Source organism: Oryx dammah, unplaced genomic scaffold (genome assembly GCF_014754425.2).
Source record: "Oryx dammah isolate SB20612 unplaced genomic scaffold, SCBI_Odam_1.1 HiC_scaffold_21, whole genome shotgun sequence".
Taxonomy (NCBI): Eukaryota; Metazoa; Chordata; class Mammalia; order Artiodactyla; family Bovidae; genus Oryx; species Oryx dammah.
The window spans coordinates 51,985,651-52,001,868 of NW_024070205.1; the positions used below are offsets into that span (position 1 = coordinate 51,985,651).

At 43.4% G+C, this 16,218-nt stretch overlaps 1 protein-coding gene across 2 annotated transcripts in view; it reads left to right on the forward strand.

Moving 5' to 3' along the window:
- The first annotated feature begins 535 nt into the window (after window positions 1-535).
- The window catches only part of LBR (lamin B receptor), a 28,938-nt gene continuing 13,255 nt past the window's right edge, over window positions 536-16,218 (forward strand). The window contains exons 1-8 of one of the 2 annotated variants that reach the window (XM_040263684.1): window positions 577-670; window positions 1,984-1,985; window positions 5,147-5,321; window positions 7,138-7,353; window positions 9,716-9,799; window positions 10,463-10,655; window positions 12,536-12,732; window positions 14,551-14,605. In XM_040263684.1, the coding sequence (XP_040119618.1) occupies window positions 5,157-5,321; window positions 7,138-7,353; window positions 9,716-9,799; window positions 10,463-10,655; window positions 12,536-12,732; window positions 14,551-14,605 (910 nt within the window). In that variant the 5' untranslated portion in view covers window positions 577-670; window positions 1,984-1,985; window positions 5,147-5,156. Of the gene's footprint in view, window positions 671-1,983; window positions 1,986-5,142; window positions 5,322-7,137; window positions 7,354-9,715; window positions 9,800-10,462; window positions 10,656-12,535; window positions 12,733-14,550; window positions 14,606-16,218 lie in introns of both variants that reach the window. The other variant, XM_040263683.1, reaches the window with a different exon arrangement.

Here is a 16,218-nt window from a genome sequence, read left to right on the forward strand (position 1 = left end):
GTTTCTACCGAGATGCAGCCATTGCCAAGACAAAGGAGTCCCAGATTGCCTTCGGAGCTACAGCTTGTCCGCAAGATTTCCAGAGGTTTTTTTTTTTTTTTTTAAACACAGTAAGGAGAGCACTAATAGTGTCTTTAGTGATCGTTATGCAAATTTATTTTCTTTACAGCTTTTTACGATCTCTTTTGCCAAACTACTTCACACACCAATTTTCCTGCTGTGTATCGCCAGGCAACTGTGGCGCGAGTGCTGGGAGGGAAAGGGTGGGGAGAGCGAGCAGTCCGTGGGTCTGGCGGCTGAGATAAGGCCGGGGGAAACACAGCCTTCTTGGGCTGAGCCAGGATCTAATACTCCGAAATCTGCCACCCGCAGTACTGGTCAGGCAGCTGGGTGGGGCGGGGCGGGGCGGGGCGGACGCGCCACGTCTCGTGACGAATCGACAGCTCTGGGCATGATTCAAAAGGCCGAGGAGCCAATAGGAACCCCGGGAAGGCTGACCAGAGGGGCGGGGCGAGGAGAGGGCGGGGTCGGGGAGGCGCGCGCCCGGGCCGCGGGACCGCGGAGCGCGAGAGCGCGAAAGCGGGCAGTGTCGCGCGCGCGGAACCGCCGCCGGGTTGCTGCTCCGCGACTCTCCCGAAGCCGTTCGTGTTCCCGCAGGATCACCGAGCAGGTGAGCTCCCGAAACCCCGCCCCGCTCCCCGCAGCGCGGTCTCCAGGGGATCTGGGGGACGCCCGCTGGGAGGGTTCGGCGGATGGGCAGGGGTCCCAGGGCGCCTGGCGTGGAGCGGCGGCTTCGCCCTCCCCTCCTCAGGGTCGGTCCGGGCGGCTGCTGGCTAGGCTTGAAGTGCTCCCGGCCCGGCTAGCTGCGGAAATGAAGCTATGGTTTTAAATTGCCGACGTTTCCCTCCATTTTGGACGCGCCGCGTCGGAGTAAAATGATGTTGTCTGGGGAGGATGTGTGGGTGGGTGATCCACCCCGGTGCCTTTGTCCCCGCCCTGCAGCATCGGCCCTCCCAAGACTGCTCCGAGCGCCTTTTTGACAGATTAGCCTGGTGGCTTGGCGGGCCCAGCTCTTGGGTAGGCAGAACGGGCGCGGCAGCCTGGCGGACGGGGAAGTGGGGTTGCCAAGTTGACTTTAATTGTCGGTGGTTGTCACTGCCCTGGAGGGTCGTGGCCGTCTCTGGCGACTTCCAAGGCTGGCTGCATGCATTACATTCCCCCGCCCGGTGTTTCTGCGCACTCAAAAAACGGGCAGGTTTGCGTGCTCCTGCTAAAGCTCTATCCTTTTACCCCCTTCTTTTTAATACATCTTTTTAAGGCTTAAAAAAAAATAAGTGCCTGACTGCAAAGGGCCTCGTTCCAGGCGGTTCACCAAAATAATTACGCGGTCTGATCGGGAATCAGGCTGTTGATACTCAGAATGATCCAGTAGATACATTGGACAGCGCGTGGACGATTCAAGGGTTCAACCTGGAGCAAGTGAACTTGCTCATCTGATGTGTGGAGGAGCCTGCACCCGGCCGGACCCCAGCTAGACCCATGCTTCTGGTCGCAGCCCTCAGGGACCTTGCAAATAAACACGTGCACATCTGTAAAGACGCCGTAGTACCTGCCATGGAGGAAAGGATGGGTGTGTGTGCACTAATTTAGATCGAGCACCAAGTCCAATTTAAGTTTGGTTTCTGAGAGCTGTCTAGAGAGGAGGGGAAAGAGTGAGTACGAGGGAAATTATTGCTCCTTCAGTTATTTATTTTGCTTAGGACGATAGTGGGGCCATTCTGCCTGTGCAGCCAGGAAGATGGCAGTTTCTTCTGCACCCTGCGGCAGGGGCAGGAGCTAGGCCAGGGGTTCCTGTTTGGGTTTTGCCCGGTAGGCCAGCCTTGGGTGCAGGTGTTGAAGAAGGAAGCTGTGAGAGTTCATTTGCTCTTCACTTTCTTTGCCATGTTTAGACTGATTTGGGAAAGTGGAGAAAGATGACCGAAGATGTGATCAGCAGGGAATAGCACATTCTGTTGTGCTGATAAACAGTAACATATTGGAGCCGAAATGTGTAAGGATTCCAGCGCCAACTGACACTGAAGTTAGCAAGCATGTGGCTTAATAGAGAAAAGCCTGAGGGTCCCCATGTTTCCACTGCTGATGGGGAGATGCAGTCATTGTGTTCAGTAAACAGAATTTTTCTTTGCAGACAAACTTGGCTAAAACCTCCCTTTTGAGGGAGGCCTATCTTTTGATTTTCTAGGCAATGGCAATACACTCCAGTACTGTTGTCTGGAAAACCCCATGGACGGAGGAGCCTGGTAGGCTGCAGTCCATGGGGTCGCTAAGAGTCGGAGACGACAGCGACTTCACTTTCACTTTTTACTTTCATGCATTGGAGAAGGAAATGGCAACCCACTCCAGTGTTCTTGCCTGGAGAATCTCAGGGACAGGGGAGCCTGGTGGGCTGCCGTCTGTGGGGTTGCACAGAGTAGGACACGACTGATGCGACTTAGCAGCAACAGCACCAGCAGGTGATGGTACGGTGACTGCATAAATGTCCTGGGGCTTTTCTGTCCTACCTGCCTCGTTGCTCCTGAAGGGTTAGGATGTGATGCACTGTGCAATACTCGTGCAGAGTGGAGGTGTACCATCATAATGGTGGTGGTTTCATCTTTTGGAATATTTGTGTATGAGATAGAGGTCTCCTGAGAAGAATGCTGGTTTGTCCCTCCCCCCCCCCCCCATTTTCAATCACCATATGAAAGATTGCTGTTCCTAATTCTTTTAAGTTGAGTTTAGAGACCTAACAGATATCCACGAGATATCTTAATTTGTTTAACCCCCAGTATTTGATTGATAACAGAAAAACCTCTTTGGCATTGACCTATGACCAGTTTTGGATAGATACTGTGTATGTGGTATCTGTGCAATAAAATTTCTGAAAGGGACAGAATCTGCTCAAGGGATTTTCGCTAGTGGTAAAGAACCTGCCTGCCAATGCAGGAGACATAAGAGAGCTCGGTCTGAGCCCCGGGTCGGGAAGATCCCCTGGAGGAGGGCATTTCAACCCACTCCAGTCTTCTTGCCTGTAGAATCCCATGGATAGAGGCAGGCTACAGTCCATGGGTCGCACAGAGTCGGACAGCGACAGCACACACACAGTCAGCCCTTAATTCCTGAGGGACTGTGTTTGAAAAGTTTATGAAGAGTTATTTGAAACTTGAATGACATCTTCATGTAGAAAGATGTAATTGCCTTCTGCCAACCCTGGTCAACTGACATCAGAGAACTAGTACTGATAACAGAGGTTTGATTTTAAGGGGTCTGAGAAGAAGGAAGGGGCATAAGAAAAGAGAGAAGAGGGCACATTTCCTTCCTCTTTCTTAGTGTTTGGAGGCTTGGAGCTAAATGTTGAAATAGGCAAAACTTGCTGTTGTCACCTTCCTTTTTTGTGCCCCTCCCCCGGGTCGGAAGGTGTCCACCACCTTCTATTTTTCAAGTTCCCCTCACGTGACTCCTCAGCCAGGTGGGACTTCATCCTCAGAGCATTTGGGCTCCTTGTCCTTGCTCCCCCCGCCCCCGCCCCCAGCCCAAACCGCTTCATTACCCCAGTAATGCTATCTCAGGTAGGTGTCTTGTACCTAACATGCGAATGGACTGACATCCTCTAATCACCACCTAAGTCTTTCTGTTTTCTTTCATCTACCCACCTAGCTCCTATTTATCTAAACAAGTGAAGCTTGTGAAGTTGGCCTCTCAGATGATTAACAGGGAAGAAATGTGATGCTTGGGAAAGACTTTCTCAGAAGGGATGTGATAATGTGACTTTCTCCTTTCTTAATTCTGGAGAGTCTTCAAAAGCTCTGAGATGTTGGTATTGTTATGTAATCAGCTCTTGACAGGAGCCGAGTGAGGAATGTATTCCCTATGCCCAGAGGATATTTCGGGAATGAAGGTGATGCAAGGAGAGATTTTTCTGTCGTACTGCCTTCTTCAGAGGGCCTAGCTTGTTCAGTTGGTGTTGTAGATGTCAGCAGGAGCTGGTTTTGTCCTGTGGAAATGTGAATCTGCTGGTCCATTGAGGGAGAAGCTCTTACTACCTAAGAGCTAGAAGCACCCAGCAATCAGTCGATGTTTGAAAAAAAGTAGCAAACAGGTCTCATGTAAGTGGCAATTCCTGCAGATTGCTTGTGGCTTCTTAGGGTGTTGTTCTTTTACCAGGCTTCATGGGCTGTGGTTCACTGGAAAAGAAGGCTATAACTGGAGGTTGATGTTTGCTGTAGGCATTTGAATAAAGAGCTAGGATACTGGCCTAGTTGTGTGGTTGGCAGAATTACTTGGTATACATTGAGACTTCAGCTGTAAAACTTGAAAGATTTGTGAAAACCCCAAATTTGCTCTTCATTTTGGATTTGAAGTTATTTTTCTCTCTCTTGATAGGTTATATAATGTTAATTATATTTGATCTCCTTGTAGTCCAAGGGACTCTCAAGAATCTGTTGTTCTATATTTGTCCTATTGATAGTTATTGTTATCCTCTTGTGGTGCCTAATTTATAAATTAAACTTTATCATAGGTATGTACGTGTAGTATCTATGGGACTATAGTATATATCCCCGTAGTATATACGGGGCTCTGTACTGTCTGTGGTTTCAGGCATCCACTGGGGATGCCTGGAGGTCTTAGAATATATCCCTCTCGGATAAGGAGGGAACTACTGTTTATGTGGATTTAAATATCAAAAAATATGTATACTTTGTGAGATTGTGCCTTGCTAATTAGAGAAGTGTGGTCACTGTAGGTGGGTGGTGTTTTGCTTGGTGCAAATCATTTGAGCCTTTATGTTTTGTCATATCTAATCCTCAGTGCCACTGCTGGGTATAGTGTGGTTTCCAGTGAAATATGGTGGGGCAGAGAGGACAACCTCTGTGTCCTGACTCCGCCACTTCATGTCGTCTCTCTCTGTGCCTTGGACAAAACAGTTAACATATTTAAGCTTCAACTGTAAAACAGGAATTGAACACTCTTTCCTCCAGAGGCTTCTCTAGCCCGAAAGTCTTGACCAGTTAAATATTTTGGAAAGTTATATTTTAGTGTTTAATGCGAAAAGACAAATGTGTATATGCTCAGACTCTTTTTTTTTTTTTTTTAACTATTCAGACAGATTTTTGAAAATGCCAAGTAGGAAATTTGCCGATGGTGAGGTGGTAAGAGGTCGATGGCCTGGGAGTTCGCTTTATTATGAAGTAGAAATTCTGAGCCATGACAGCAACTCTCAGCTTTACAACGTGAAATACAAAGATGGAACTGAACTTGAATTGAAGGAGAGTGATATCAAGGTAAGCGCTCTTTGGTTTATAGACCATGTTTATAATAATTGGGAAATCCCAGTAGGCGTGGTTTTTAAGCTTAGAGCAGTCAGGTCTGACTCTCACACTCCTTCTCTGGGTCATATCCTGATTTTGGCTCTGGAAGTGGATCAATGAGGCACAGTGCTGTGTTCCTCAGAATCTCCCAGTCTGCTGAAGTCAGACACTTAGATTGCCCTCTCCCTGGTTTAATGCACTCTACCATTCTGTGACAGTTTGTCATGGGTGGTACTGGAGCGTAATAAGAATAGGGAAGGGCTTGGGGTTTTGGGGCAGCCTTTCAGAGCTGAGCGCTGAAGACAGATAGAGAAACTCAGGTGATAGAGCCAGGGGCTTCCACAGTGGGTTGTGTGCCAAAGGCTTGGGTGGGGTTGGAGACAGACAACCAGTGCTGAAAGGGTGTGGTGGACAAGGGCCAGAGGAGGGTTAAGAAGGAACCAGAACTGGAGGGGTTTGGGCTTCATCCTAGACACTGAGATTTAATCAGGAGAGTGACGTTAGTTAGATTTGAGCCCAGGGCTTCTCAACCTGTCTGGTGAAGACCTGAGCTTGAAAATATCTGATCCATGGTATATAAGTACTTATTAATATATCATAATTAGTAGGCAGATGAAAAAAAAAAGTACAAAATAAAAGCCCTGACGTTTAATTCTCAGATTCAATAGACATAAAATTACTTGGTCAAAATGCTATAAAAATTTCTACTCACTTCTTCTCAATTTCATTCCTTGTCTCAGATCAGTAACCCATCTCGAGCCCATAGCATATGGACCACAGTTCGAGTGCTGTAGACCAGGGGTCTATGACGGTTTTGAGTAAAAGGACAGGTTGCAGATGTCTGAGGCACTGTGGGATGTATAGTTCCTGCAGCGTGAGAGTAGGTCGGGGCGCGGCAGTGTCTCAATGAGATTTTATTCACAGACACTGAACTTTGAATTTCAGATAATCCTCATGTGCCACCAAGTTTCATTCTTCTTTTGAGTTTATTTGCAGTCATTTAAGAACTGTAAAGCCATTCTTAGCTCTGGGACCACACAAAATGTGTGGGAAGGATTTGGACTGGGGGGTAGTTTGCCTTCCTTGAGGTCTAGATCCCTGGAAACATTTGGAGTAGGTTAGGGCAGGGTAAAATATTACTAAGTAACCCAGTCTTGGACTTTTTTTTCAAAAATCTGACAGTGTTTTATTTGGAGTGAAACGGTGGGACTGATTTTCTTGTTATTTTCTGTGTGCTCTTTTCTTTTGTCCCATCATCTCAGTCTTTTTTTCTTTAAAGATTTTCTTTTCTTTTTTTGATGTGGACCATTTTTAAAAGCCTTTATTGAATTTGTTAACATATTGCTTCTGTTTATGTTATGGTTTTTTTGACTGCCAGGCATGTGGGATCTTAACTCCCTGACCAGGGATCGAAACCCCCTGGATCAGGAGGGGCGAAGTCTGAACCACTGGACTGCCAGGGAAGTTCCCATCTCAGTCTGAGTCAATGTTATTATATCTCTTGTATATGTTATTGGGACAATATACCGCTACTTGATTTAGAATAGGCATTTCATGGTAGTACCGTCAAAAGAGAGTTAGGAGTGGAAAGGCTGCCTTGGCCTCAGGAGAGACGGGCCATTGCCGCAGTTGTCGTTGGCCTCATTGGATGGATGCTCTGCTCCCATGAGCTCCTGAAGTGACTTTAGAAGCATTGGTGCCAACCACTGCCATTGCTCCCTTCTTGCAGTGTGGGTCTGCCTGTGTTGTGACTTAAATACTGAAGCTCTGCCTTCTCCTCCCGCTCTAGCCTTTAACCTCCTTCAGGCAAAGGAAAAGTGGCTCGACTTCTAGTTCTCCCTCTAGACGCCGGGGGAGCCGCTCGAGGTCTCGCTCCCGGTCCCCTGGCCGGCTCCCAAAAGGTTCCCGCCGATCCGCCTCAGCATCGTACCAGGCTGACCTGAAGGAAGCAAGGAAGGAAGCCAAGAAGGACATGTTGGAAGTTAAACTGACTCCACTGGTGCTGGTGCGTGTGTTTGGGAACCCTCCAGCCTCACGTAGCGTTTAGTCTGCCCAGATCACGTCTCCCCCTTCATGTGTCCGCATGTGATCTGCAGTTAATAGTATTAAAATGTCAGGGAAACATCAAATCTAAGGTGGCGACTTGGAAAGGTTACATTAGAAAATGACTGTTTGGAAGAATAGAAGGTATAATGCTTTTAAGTTCCATGAAAAGAACGTTTTTAAGTTTTGAGTGTTACTTAATGTTGTGGTTTTAAAAGAAAAAAAGCAGTGTTTAAATTTTAAATAGATGCAAATTATAGATTGAACTAAGTTTTTATCGTAAATAAAAGTTCATGTAGAAAATAATGAGACAAATAAATTTAAAAAATTGAAAGAAAAGAATGAGACATAATATATGGTATAAAAACATTCTTGCTTAGTATCACTGTACTTAATTACCTTCTGTACTCAAAGATGACACTTTTAATTGAATTACTTTCACAGTTCAAGGTTGGAAATATTAGTGTATGCAGAGCCTGTAGGACCTTGCACAATGAATAATTTGGATCATAGACCAAATCAAAATTATAAATAAACAGAATTGAATAAATGTCATTGTTTACTCTCTTCACTTAATGTTACCTCTTTCTTGGATAAAATGCACATAGATTTTTAATAACCTTAAAAAACTGGATTATTACATAGTGTTTTGTAGTCAGATTTAAAAATTTTAAGATATTGGGAATAACCGTCTATTATATTTTCCTACATCACTTTTGTTGTTGTACAATATTGTTTGGATTTACTATAAATTGTATGGCGGTAACGTAATTGTTAGCACCCTTGTTGATAGGCATTAGCTTTTTTTCTTTCTAAATTTTCATTATTATAAACAAATATTCTTACACATCTGATATATCCTTAGGATAAAATCTTATAAGTGGAACTGCTCTGTCAGATGGATAGAGTAGATTTGGAGCTTTTACTGCATATTGCCAAATTGTTTCAAGAAAGTTTATACCAGTTCAGGTAGGGTATGAACGACTGTTTTCTCATTCTGAGTAAAATAGTTATTAGTTTTTTTTTTCTGCCAATATGATCATCAGAGATTTTCAACTCACTGTTTTAAATTGCATTTTGACGATTATTAGTGAGTTTGAACCTTGTCAGTGGCTCCCTTTACTAGTCAGATGACTCGGGGTAAGGAACAAGTGTTGTATGGTTTCTGTCACGTGTCATTTTTAGCTTTTAGTGACCACTGTATTTTTTACAGTGGAACTTCCTTATACTCCTGGTGACCCAAGAGCTACAGACTAGCTTTGCTCTTCACCAGTTGAGCCCTGGGCTCACCACGGACTCATTGCTGAGTTGAGGATGGTGTGATGTGCATGAAAGACCATACTTAGACCGCACGTAGCTTTGACGTCATGTCATCCTTGTTCTTTTGGACTCCTGATTGTGATAACTTGCATTACTTTGCTTCAGTGTGGATACCCTGTCAATTTGCCATCATTATAGTTTAGGGTCAGTTGACTAGCTATGTTACAGGATTACACTTGTGGTTGCTGTGGATCACATACTGGACATTTGCAAAACCACTGCTGAGTGGCTCATTGCCACTTTGATAAACTTAAGTTGAATGCTGTCACTGCTCAGTTAGACCTTGATTTGAGCTAGAACTTGGTCCTCTATTAATGTTGTCTTCTGATAGCTAGCCCCTCAAAGGATATATTTATTTTTTTAATTTGTTTTCCTCCTATTGCTTTATTAGCAGTATAATCTGTCTGTGACTTTAAAGGAGCAAAGTTACAGATTTCAGCCATACATTGCCTGAAAAATGTTTTGTAAATTTAAGTCCTTCCTTTGTACCATCAATAAGAAATTCCCTCCACTGCTTAAAGACATTCAAGGAAAGAGACTGAGTTGAGAAGAGAGAATTAGGGAGAGAAAATGTAAGGTTAAATAAAAATGAGGTAGATGAAATTGAGAAAATAGGCAGTTCACAGATTACTAGTAGTACTCTGTAAGTACCCACTATTTCTTCATTTCCTACTATTTAGAGTATCTGTTAAGATTTAGTCTAATTTTGTTTAAAAGATGAAACATTTTATGAAAAATGTTATGTTACAGAAAAATCCCAATGAACTCTTTGGCTAATGCAATAGAAACCTCTAAGAGCCAATCTTTTGAAGATTGGGAAATTCTAGTCAATTCTATTCCATTTCATTTTTAGCAAAAATAGGCTGAAATAGGCTGAGTTCAGACTGTGAAAATCTTTGATTGGTTTTATTGCTTGGTTTCACAGTACTGAATTTTTACCATCATGTTCCCTTTTACTAAATTACCATTCTTATGGTTAAAATGTTTTATATTCTTCAATTTAGAAGCCATTTGGAAATAGCATCAACAGATATAATGGGGAGCCCGAGCTCATCGAGAGGAATGACATACCTCACAAAAACACGCAGGTATGATGTGGTTCATTTCTCTTCTTGGGCAATCTTTTTCTTTGTTAAAGTGACTTTCTCTAAAGAAGCACATTGAAAACCATCATTTTTCTTAGAATCTTTTCTAAAATTCTGTCCTTAAATTAAGACTAAACATAGAGGTTGTCATACTGAGTGAAGTCAGTCAGAGAAGGAGAAATATCGTATGATATCCTTTATGTGTGGAATCTAAAAAGAAATGGTACAAATGAACTGAATTACAAAACAGAAAGGGACCTCACAGACTTAGAGAATGAACGTGTGGTTGCCGGGGGGACAGGATAGTTATGAAGTTTGGGATGGTCAAGTACAACCTATATTTAAAATGGTCAACAAACAAGGACCTACCATATAGCACATGGAACTCTGCTCAGGGTTATGTGGCAGCCTGGATGGGAGGGGAGTTTGGGTGAGAATGGATATGTGTATATGATGTATGGCTGAGTCCCTTCACTGTTCTCCTGAAACTATCACAACATTGTTAATCGGCTATGCCCCAATACAAAATAAAAAGTTTAAAAAAAAGTGTAATTTAACAGATTTATTAGTTTATATGGCTATATTAAGATACTGAATTAGTTAATGTGGTAGCATTCATGATACTTACTGACTATAGATACTTAATACTTTTTATTTTTTAAATAGGAAAAATTCCATTTGTCACAAGAGAGTAGTTATATACCTACACAGTATAGCCTTCGTGCAAGAAGAGAAGAGATCAAATTAAAAGAAGTAGATTTGAAGGAAGAAAAAGTTGTCACAAAAAGACCTGCATTGTTGAGAACCTCTGAAGTGGCAGCCACACAGTTGAAGGACTTAGAGTTCGGAGGAGTGCCTGGTAGGTATCAGAATCAGCCTGGGGAGGGCAGGTAGCGTGGGCGAGTGGTCATTGTGTGAAGTGAGCAGGAAAGGCCTTTCTCTGAAGAAATCTGCAGGCAGCCAGGGAGTGAGCCTGGTAGGAGCCTGGGAAGAATTTTCAGTTAGGAGGAACAATAGGTGCAAAGGCCTGAGTGGGAGCATTTTGGAGGGTTATCATAGAGGAGAAAGGGTGCCCTTGTGGCTGTATGTAAAACTTTTAGTGACCTTTTCATAGGTTTTGAGCAAAGAAGTGTAAAGTGATGAAGGGAAGTTGGTATGAAAGTTGTATGTAGGAAGGACAGTGAATGATTGGTGATTGGGAAATCTGCTAATAATCAGATCATGGTGCTAGGGCCTGGCTTGGCAGTAACACTGGGAATAAGCTGCATGCTTCCAGTTGGGGTCATGGTGTCTGCCTTACCTGCTGGACAGGTTGCTTTTGAGGGTCAAAGATCTGAAGCGTTCAGAGGCTTGGAGTTATTAAGTGGGTGGAGTGGTGAGGTTTTATGAGGTTATACCAAGAAAGGACTTCTTGGTCAAATGGTTCAAAATTCTGCATGGCTTAACTCCTTTGTATTTTATAAGTTATAACTCATGTATGGATGTGAGAGTTGGACTGTGAAGAAAGCTGAGTGCCGAAGAATTGATGCTTTTGGACTGTGGTGTTGGAGAAGACTCTTTAGAGTCCCTTGGACTGCAAGGAGATCCAACCTGTCCATCCTAAAGGAGACCAGTCCTGGGTGTTCATTGGAAGGACTGATGCTGAGGCTGAAACTCCAGTACTTTTGCCACCTCATGTGAAGAGTTGACTCATTGGAAAAGACTCTGATGCTGGGAGGGATTGGGGGCAGGAGGAGAAGGGGACGACAGAGGATGAGATGGCTGGATGGCATCACTGACTCGATGGACATGAGTCTGAGTAAACTCCGGGAGTTGGTGATGGACAGGGAGGCCTGGCATGCTGCGATTCATGGGATCACAAAGAGTTGGACGTGACTGAGCAACTGAACTGAACTGGACTAAACTCTAGGTGGTGTCCAACATTGCTTAACAGTCTGTGCACATGCTACATAAATGTGATACTGTTTGTTTTTTTAAAAATAATTTTACTTATTTATTTTTGGCCCTGCTGGGTCTTCATCACTGTGCAGACTTTTCTCTTGTGGTAGGCAGGGGCAGCTCTTTGTTGCCATGCTTGGGTTTCTCACTGCTAGGGCTTCTCTTGCTGTGGAGCACGGGCTCGAGGGCGTGGACTTCTGTAGTTGTGGCATATGGATTCAGTAGTTGCAGCTCCAGGGCTTTAGGGCACAGGCTCTGGTCCTGTGGCATGTGGGATCGTCCCAGATCAGGGATTTGACTCATGTCCCGTGCACTCACAGGCGGATTCTTTGCCACTGAGCCATGAAGGAAGAAGCCCTGAATGTGATACTGTTTTAATTGTTAGAAACTTAGGGTTATAAAATTTTTTGTTTTTTAAAGATTAGACCAATAGATAGTTTTTAGATGTTCCAGTCTTCAGATTGCTGGAATCTCAACATATTCTTTCCCATTGTGGTTGGATTTTGGATGTTTTAGAGGCTGGTTTCTGAGGTGGAATCTAGCTCTTCAGTGCTGGTTGTGTGCTGTTTTTTGTTTTTTTTTTTTTTTTTTTACTACTTTTATGCCTGTGGTTGCTTTCCCAGAAGATGTAACAGGTGGACATGAGGACTATCTCGTGGGACATTAGACGCTGGTTTCAAACAGCTAGCCAGACTTGAGTTCTGACCTTCACTAGAAACTCAAGTAATTCTTGCAAAAAAAAATAAAACAAACTAGCCTGGATTGAAATAAGAGCCTTGAATGTTCACTGATTATTTACAGGTGTTTTTCTCATCATGCTTGGCCTGCCGGCCTTCCTCTTCCTGTTGCTGTTGATGTGTAAACAGAAAGAGCCCAGTCTTCTGAATTTCCCACCTCCTCTGCCAGCTTTGGGTGATTTATGGGAAACCAGAGTCTTTGGGGCCTACCTCCTCTGGTTTCTCCTTCAGGCTCTGTTCCACTTACTGCCGATTGGAAAGGTAAGGTTGTATTGGTGGGGCACAGGGTAATGAGATGGTCTTCCTTTCACTCCCATGTTTATGTGAAAGTATTGATAGTAGTTTTAAGGTTCAAAGCTGTCCATAGTCACAACCACCCAAGCTTAGAAATTTTAGTTTGTTAAACCTTTACTCTTTGTGTTCTGTAACACTTGCTTATCAAGCAGAACTTTAAGAATCTGATTAAGGGTTCTTGTGTAACTTTCCAGACCAAATAGAAAAGAATAAGCTATTTTGCAAAATAGCCCGAATAATAGCAGAGGTTTCTGGGGAAGAAAAAAGTTTCCTCATATGTCATTTCAGGTGCAGAATTTTAAGTTATCAGTTGATAGGCTACTGAGCTCAGTGGACTTTAGTCCGTTTCTTTTACTTTTTAAAATATGATAAGTTTTCTAATTTTCATCTCAGAACTTTGTTGTTTGGACCATTGAATGTTCTCTTCAAACTCATGCAGTGTCTTTAAATCTTGTCCTCATTGCTGAGTATAGTCTTTTTTTTTTTTTTTCAGTAGAATCCTCTACTTGGATATATTTAAAGGAACATGAGATTCCTTAATGAATAAATAATTCATTTAAGGATCTTATTCTTAGGGCTTTGCAAGTTTGCCAACTGTCTGTAGACGAAAGGATCAGTTTTATTGGGAATGGAGAATGTCAGTGATAGGAGGCTAGAGCTGCAAACTTTAAATGCTTTGGGACCTCACCATAACATTGGCCTTAGAGAGGATTCTTGTTATGTGAATTTTCAGGTATTTTTTTAATAAGACTCTACAGTAAAAATCACAAGTTCAGATAAGTTAGGTCAACTAGATAATATTTATTGAGAAAAGCAGTTTTGATGGGGTTTATATATATTTATTTATAAATATATATATATATTTCACAGACTAAAATCAAACATAGGAGTTATTAGATACCTTTAATAGATAAGAATCTTTTGAAATTAGCATGTGATTTTGCAAATCCTGTGATCTCAAACAGACATTACATTTCTACTGGGTTCCCTTTCATAGCTAATGAAAGAGTATAGTAGTTTGGCCGAAGACAGATGATACCATATTAGTATTTTATAATTTATAATGAATTGCACCATTTCTGAATATTGGGGAGTAAAATTTAGTTGCCATTGGGCAAGTGAACTTTTTAACTCATCCCATTCAAATGTGTTTCTTGAGTACCTTTTATGTGGGGATTCTGTGGGTGATCCAAATGAAGAGATGAAATGGTCTAGTGGACATGCTCACTGTCTCTTATTGGAGATAAAAGAATCACATGAAATGATTGAATAACTGGGTGAGCATATATTTATAAATAGCAGAGCAAGTCAGTATATGAGTTCCTGCCATCAATGATATGGGCCATAGTGGACTGGGTGAGTGGGGTTGAACCTGATTGAAAGGACTGCACAAATGTGAGGTGCTGGAGTTGTACTCCACTTTGTAAGCAGTGGGGAGTCATTGACAGATTTTGAGCTAGAGATCAACTAGATGTACAGGTTTTTGAAAACACATCTAGTCTTGTGGTGGGACATGGGATGGTTGGGGGAGGGTGGCTATTGCAATAGTCTGAGTACCCAGAGAAGTCACTACTAGATTTGTATTTGAGATAAACTCCTGAAGGTGGAATTACTTCACCAAAGGGCTAAACTTTTCCTACCAAAAGACAATCCTCCTTGTTGGTCATATTGAAATTTAGGTGATTTTACAAGACACACACGCACACACACACATACACACACACACGCAGTAAAGTGATGTGCTTTTTAAATTTTTTAATTAAAAAACAAAACTTTTCTTTTAAGGTTGTAGAAGGAACACCTCTTACTAATGGAAGAAGACTCAAGTACAGATTAAATGGTAATCTTTTTTTTTAAGACTCAAATTGATGACTTGATAGCACAGACTTTTGGGTGTTGTACTCTTTTAAACTATCAAAGCTGATTGCACCAGAGCAGTAAAAAGTAAATTATTTCTTAGTAGTCTAAAGGGCATGCAAATAAACTGCTCACACCTGCAGCCAGTATATCAAAATTATGCTGTGTAGAGTAACAAGCCCCTCAGTCACTCTTTTCCTCTCTCCAGTTTTATTCTCTTTTTATGTACTTGTTAATTTACTTTTGGCTATGGTAGGTCTTTGTTACTGCAGACTTTCTCTAGTTGCAAGTGAGCAGGGCCTGCTCTGTTTGCGGTGCACAGGCTTCTCACTGCAGTGGCTTCTCTTGTTTGGAGCATAGGCTCTTGGGTGCGTGGACTTCAATAGCTGTTGTAGTGAGTGAACTCAGTAGTTGCAGATCCCAGGCTCTAGGCATGCAGGCTCAGTAGTCATGGTGTATGGGCTTAGGTGTTCTGCAGCACGTGGGATCTTCCTGGACCAAGAATGAAACTGGTGGTGTCCCTTGCATTACAGGTTGGATTCTTAACCCCTGGACCACCAGGGAAGCCCCAGTTTTATTTTCTTAATAGTATTTATCATTCACTGAAGCAGTTTTGCATAAGCATTTTATCCTCCTGAGTCATCTCCACGTAGTGAAGTCCTACACGATGTAGGCTTCCTGGCCACTCCTGCTCTTGGGAGTTCTTGCTCATTTGCCCTGGCCACTGGCCTGTGGGCCATCTCTAGGCTATATTCTCAGTGCTTTTGCCTGGAAAACTTTCCCCTGGTGTCAGCTGCCTCATCTCTGATGTGTCTCTGCTCAGAGAAGCAAGCCCTCAGGTCCCTTTCTTTCCTTTACCCTGCCTTATTTTCCTCTATGATAGGCCTTCCAGACATCAGGGTGCTTATCTGTTCACAGGGGTCTCCCCACGAGAAGGCGGCTTGTGGGCTGGGACTTGGCTGTGTCTTTGTGGTACCCTCCGTGTCAGCAGAGTGACTGGCCTGTAGGAGGCACTCATTAGTGGGAGCTCTGAGTGGATGGAGTGAAAGTCTCCCTGAACATCTCAACAAGAGGGCCTTGTCCCCCTTGATCCAGCACCTCCTGTGGTTGGAGTGTGTGCTGAGGAAGAGGATCAGCCTACCTTTGCCATGTAAAGACTGATGAAGTTTCATTAACTTAAGAAATAAATGTATATATAGTGTGCTGCACTGTGCCTCGTCACTCAGTTGGGTCTGACTCTTTGTGATCCCATGGACTGTAGCCCACCAGGCTCCTCTGTCCATGGGGATTCTCCAGGCAAGAACACTGGAGTGGGTTGCCATGCCCTCCTCCAGGGATATATAGTGTAGTTATCCTTAAATGATTTTCCATTTTAACTAGACTGAGTAGACTGTTTCCCTTTCCTTGGGAACTATTATTGTCGTTTTTAATTCTTGGGCTGTTTTAATCCCGTCACTTCTCACCTGTCTGACTGTGGGTGCCTCTTTCAGTGGCTCACCGGCATCCACCATATCTGAACCCCTCTGACCTGGCATCCACCATATCTGAGTCCCTCTGCTGGGCTTCAGAGGGGAAGCCAGAGGCACTCTAGATGCC